General features: G+C 45.3%; 1 protein-coding gene across 1 annotated transcript; it reads left to right on the top strand.

The window, feature by feature from the left end:
- Nucleotides 1-341: 341 nt before the first annotated feature.
- LOC147436852 (pentatricopeptide repeat-containing protein At4g33990-like) lies at nucleotides 342-4,165 on the top strand. Its single transcript, XM_086486249.1, has one exon. The coding sequence runs from the start codon at nucleotides 538-540 to the stop codon at nucleotides 2,398-2,400; it is 1,863 nt and encodes a 620-aa protein (XP_086342375.1). The 5' UTR covers nucleotides 342-537; the 3' UTR covers nucleotides 2,401-4,165.
- Nucleotides 4,166-4,888: the final 723 nt, after the last annotated feature.

Genomic DNA, 4,888 nt, shown 5'->3' with positions numbered 1-4,888 from the left:
AGATGAAGGGGGGACACGGACACACCAGAATCTTTTTATTCTTGAGAATAAAAGGACGGTCCACATCTTCCAAAGATAGTGGATCGTCATTCCGGAAAGGGGGAGGGGACCCTTGTTTACAAGTGACACGGGGTGTCACTCGAGGGATCTACGACGGGGACGTATTTTCGGTCGGGCGGAGAGCTTTGGGCCGTCGGATCAACGCAATAGGGGGAGGCAAGAATTATATAGTGCAGGCCTCGCATTACGTAACGCGCTACGCGAGATGGATTGAGTGTGGGAGTGTGAAGGGACAGATTGCGAGGTCGAGTCTCGACGGCAGGCAGGGACCCTTCCTTTTTGCGCTTGCTGGAAATGAATCGACGGTGGATCCTCTGCTCGCCGTTGATCCCTTGAATCAACCTCGTGTCACATGGAGGGGACCCTGCACCCTTCGTGCCAGCGGGCAGCCTCTCATAGACTCGCGAGCCATTCTTCTTCCTGCCGCCGCGCTGGTATGGTGGCACGCAATCACTGTGGATCAAACAATGATGGGGCATGAATGCAGAGGCCTCTGCCTTTGTGGGCTTGCTCAGGGCTTGCGCGAAGAAGAAGGACTGCTGCAGAGGCGCTCGAATACACGCAGATGTGCTAAAGAGGGGCTTTCTTGACAGGAATTCCCATGTTGCAGAATATTTAGTCGCTCTGTATGCAAATTGTGGTGTCCTCCCAAAAGCCCAAGAGTTGCTGGATGCTCTTCATATACGAGGTGTTGTCGCTTGGACCGCACTCATTGCAGGATATACACGATATGGACATTGTCAGCATGCTCTGCAATGCTATGATCGAATGCAGCAGGAGGGCATTGCTGCGGATGTGGTGACCTTCACTTGTGTCTTGAAGGCTTGTGGTACTTTAGGGGATTTTGACAAGGGAAAACAAATTCATGACTTAATCAGTAAGCAGAATTTATTGGATAATGATGTTTTTCTTGGGACTGCATTGGTGGATATGTATGCGAAATGTGGCGCCCTTGTAAAAGCGCATCTAGCACTTGATGAACTGCCCTGTAGAGATGTTATATGTTGGAACGCTCTAATCACGGGTTATGCACAACATGAGCAGGGTCAAAATGCTTTAGATTGTTTTGAACATATGCAGCAGGAGGGCCTGTTTCCCAATGCTGTGACTTTCACATGTGCCTTGAAAGCCTGTGGCCATATAGGGGACATCAACAAAGGAGAAGCAATTCATGATGAGATTATGAAGCAGGATTTCTTAAGGGAGGATCTTTCACTTGGAAATGCTTTAGTCGATATGTATATGAAATGTGGTGATCTTGCAAAAGCACAGGAAGTGCTTGAGTTGCTTCCTATACGGGATGTTATTTCTTGGTCTGCTTTAATTGGAGGATATGCTCAGCAAGGTCAGGGTCAGGAAGCTCTTGATTGTTTTGAAAAGATGCAAATTGAGGGTCTCTCTCCGAATTCAGTGACCTTGACTTGCTTGTTGAAAGCGTGTAGCAGCATAGGTGCAGCTGATAAGGGCGAGAAAATTCACGATGAGATTGTGAGACAGGGGCTACTGGAAAGTAGTATTGTACTTGGCAATGGCTTGGTAGATATGTACGCCAAATGCGGGGCCCTTGCAAAAGCACGACAAGTGCTAAATGATCTTCCCGTTCGGAATGTCATTTCTTGGTCCACATTGATTGCTGGATATGCCGATCAGGGGCAGGGTCATAATGCTATTAGCTGCATGGAAAGAATGCAGCAGGAGGGCTTTTCTCCAAATGCAGTCACCTTTACTTGTTTGCTGAAAGCCTGTAGCAGCATTGGGGCCACTGAGAAGGGAGAGGAATTCCATGATGACATTTCCAGGCAGGGTTTTTTCAAAAATAATGTTGCACTTGGCACTGCTTTGGTGGATATGTATGCCAAATGTGGTGCCCTTGCAAAAGCCCAAAGAGCATTTGAGGAGCTTCCTTCAGGTGATGTTGTTTGCTGGTCTGCTCTGATTGCAGGGTATGCACAACATGGGTATGGAGAGAAAGCACTTCATTGTTTTGAGTTGATGCAACTGAATGGTCTCTCTCCAGACACAATCACATTTTCCTCCGTTCTTAATGCATGCAGTCACTCAGGTTTAGTAGGAGAAGGCGAATTGATTTTTGATAGTATGACTAGAGAGTTTGGCATCAAGCCAAATGTAGAGCACGTTGCATCTATGGTAGCTCTTTTTGGGCATGCAGGGCACCTAGACAAGGCCGTAGAAGTGATCCAAAAAATCCCCTCTTTGCAAAGTTCTCCTGCAGTTTGGCTTTCCCTAATGGGTGCATGCAAGAGGTGGGGCGATGTAAATATAGGACAATGGGCTTTTGAACAAGCAGTAAGGCCATTGATGAATCCCATTCTCACTTGACAGACATATTCACTGTTGCTGGGATGCAAGGAGACCCAACCATTGAAGCTCTGAAAAGCAAGACCAAGACCGAAGGAGGGAGGAAACTATCATGTGATATAGGGGCTGGTCTTAATCGTAGTGTTCCTTTATTTGAGGTGAGGACACAGCCTGCACAAGGTTAGCCCAGTTATGCTTGCATTTTGTGAAGGATAATTCTTCTATCCCTCCTTTATGTCCTTCAAATCTGAGAATGTATCTATGTCAGTGCAGCTTACAACAAACTGCGTGTGCTGTAAAGGCTGAAGTTGGGGATGTAAGTTTGCATTAAGGTTTCTAATGCTTATGTCCTAACGGGCCATGAAGATGCTCTTAAAAGGAGAAGGCTCTTTGATTACTCAGAGGAATTGGACAAGAAAGCAGTGATAGTTTCCTTTCTGGCGGTCTATAAAAATTTTAACGAATGGTAAGCATCCTTTTCTTGCTGGCTCAGGTTAACTTTTTGAGCTGAATCTGCAAGCAGCCATGTAGACACCCATATGCATACCAGATAGTGAAGCATTTATGCAAACACTTGCTGCAAGGGGCATCAAAAAAAGAAATTTGGTCTAGCAAAGATGTTTAGGACCAGGTTCTTACAAGTGCCATGTTTTGTCCAAATCTTCCCCTGCACTTTCTCAAGTTCACCCAAGTCCATTGAAACGTAGCCTCTTCTCCCAACTCACACTCCAACTACTTTTCCAATTTTCCCAAAGGCAATTTCCTTAATGACTTGAGGGACACATGGCACATCAATGACCCAGCTCCCTCTCCATAGTCGACGTTTACTTTACCACGTCGAAGTGGCTCAGCATTCTTGTAGGATTTGTCGCTCAACAACATCCCCAATTCCCTTGATGCGAACGACAACAACTTGTACTCTCTCAAAGCATCCCTCACTCTGCAACAAGTTGTCGCCGCAAGAGGACTGATACCACATAAAGCCCTTCCTGTGAATATTTCCGATAACTCACTCCCTCAACCACCCGAGAATCTGCTGCAATGGAGATTGCAGGGCTGTCAACATTCTCAAGTCCCTGGAGCAGGAGCTCCGGCAGATATGCCCTCCTGCATACTCCAACTGCTTCTGTTCGGATATACAATAGTATGAAAAATGGGCTCTAATTGGTTTTGTGTGTGGTCCTCATTCTCCTTTGATATTTCTTCGGTCATGAGTTGGAGATAAATGGTTTAGCAAAGGAGTAAAGGATGAGGAAACGAAGTTATTGCAATGGAGATCCAAAAAGACAGAAAAGTATATCATGCTCTGGTCAAATGGTCCCTAAAGAAAGGCTCAGCTGATGCAGGAAAAAAACCAGTTAAGTGTAGTAAATGAACGGAGTCTCATGGAATATAAGGGTCTTATAGATCTTAAAAAAGCATCACTTATTCAAGCATTGCTAAGTTGGATTCAATGGATATTATGGTCCTGAGAAGTTGAAAGTTTCAACAAAGAGGGATTCATCGGAGTAGAGATCGGCTTGCAGTTGGTCATACCAACATTTCTTGGGCATTAGCAAAGATGCTCCCCTTTGTTTGCCATATCTCGAGTCCAAGAAAATAGTGTACCAAGCTGCAATCTGTCTTCTCGAAGTCTTTGCCAAGGTCTCTATTGTACCGTGAAGTAGTCATGGTACCCATAAGAACAAGATGCGGATGGTACCCATAAGAACAAGATCATCCGCATAGAGGATAACAAGTGTCACCATATGTCACAAGACTTTGACAATCACATTGGTTTCCTTCCCTTGATTTTTATTTAATTTTTGGGACCCTCTTTTTGTAATCACAAATGCCCGGACATTGCATGGCCAGCGTGAAACAGATGATGGTAAAGAGTTTCACTTGCAGAAGTGAAAGCCTGGCAGCCACAAGATGGTTGGGCCGATCGGCACTAAAATATGACTAGTAAAAGGGTGGCTAGGCTCAATTAAGGTCATTTAGGCCCTTCCAGGTCATTAAGGCCCTTCGGCAAGACTTCATGAGTTGGTAGTTACTATTAAACCAAATGGGCAAATTGGACACTTGGCAGCTTGAGAGCAGTCTGCAAGACACTTCAACAAGAGGGGGGCCCCATAATTGATTTGGGGCTGAATCAAAGCTTCATTGTGCTCTTGTAAGTGTGTGTGTGTGAGAGTAGTGGATACAGATTTATAGCTTTAATGGAAAGCTTGCCTTCTCCTCTGTCTTATGTTGCACGATGATTACGCTCTCGTGCATCTCTCTCCCCTTTTGAATACATATTAGTGATACCCAACTCAAGGGCTATTCATTTGTTATGTACAATTGTGGGGATTTTATGCTTGATTGCCAAGGCAAGAGCAGGTTCACACACTAACATGACACTTAAGAGAGATTTCTCACGAGAAATCTCGTCTAAGTAAAGGGCAAGTAACCCTATAGGTGCGGGAGCTCGAGGTCTACCCATAGGAGCGATTGACTCGCAAATCGGAGCCAAAAGCAAAGAATT

This window comes from Adiantum capillus-veneris, chromosome 17, assembly GCF_014529385.1.
Source record: "Adiantum capillus-veneris isolate H3 chromosome 17, ASM1452938v2, whole genome shotgun sequence".
Classification (NCBI taxonomy): domain Eukaryota; kingdom Viridiplantae; phylum Streptophyta; class Polypodiopsida; order Polypodiales; family Pteridaceae; genus Adiantum; species Adiantum capillus-veneris.
Note: the sequence above shows the minus strand (reverse complement) of the source record. Positions and strands in the feature narration are given on the sequence as shown.

What these genes read in the sequence shown, in the direction of transcription:
- LOC147436852 (XM_086486249.1), top strand. Translation starts at nt 538, where the DNA reads ATGAATGCAGAGGCCTCTGCCTTTGTGGGCTTGCTCAGGGCTTGCGCG.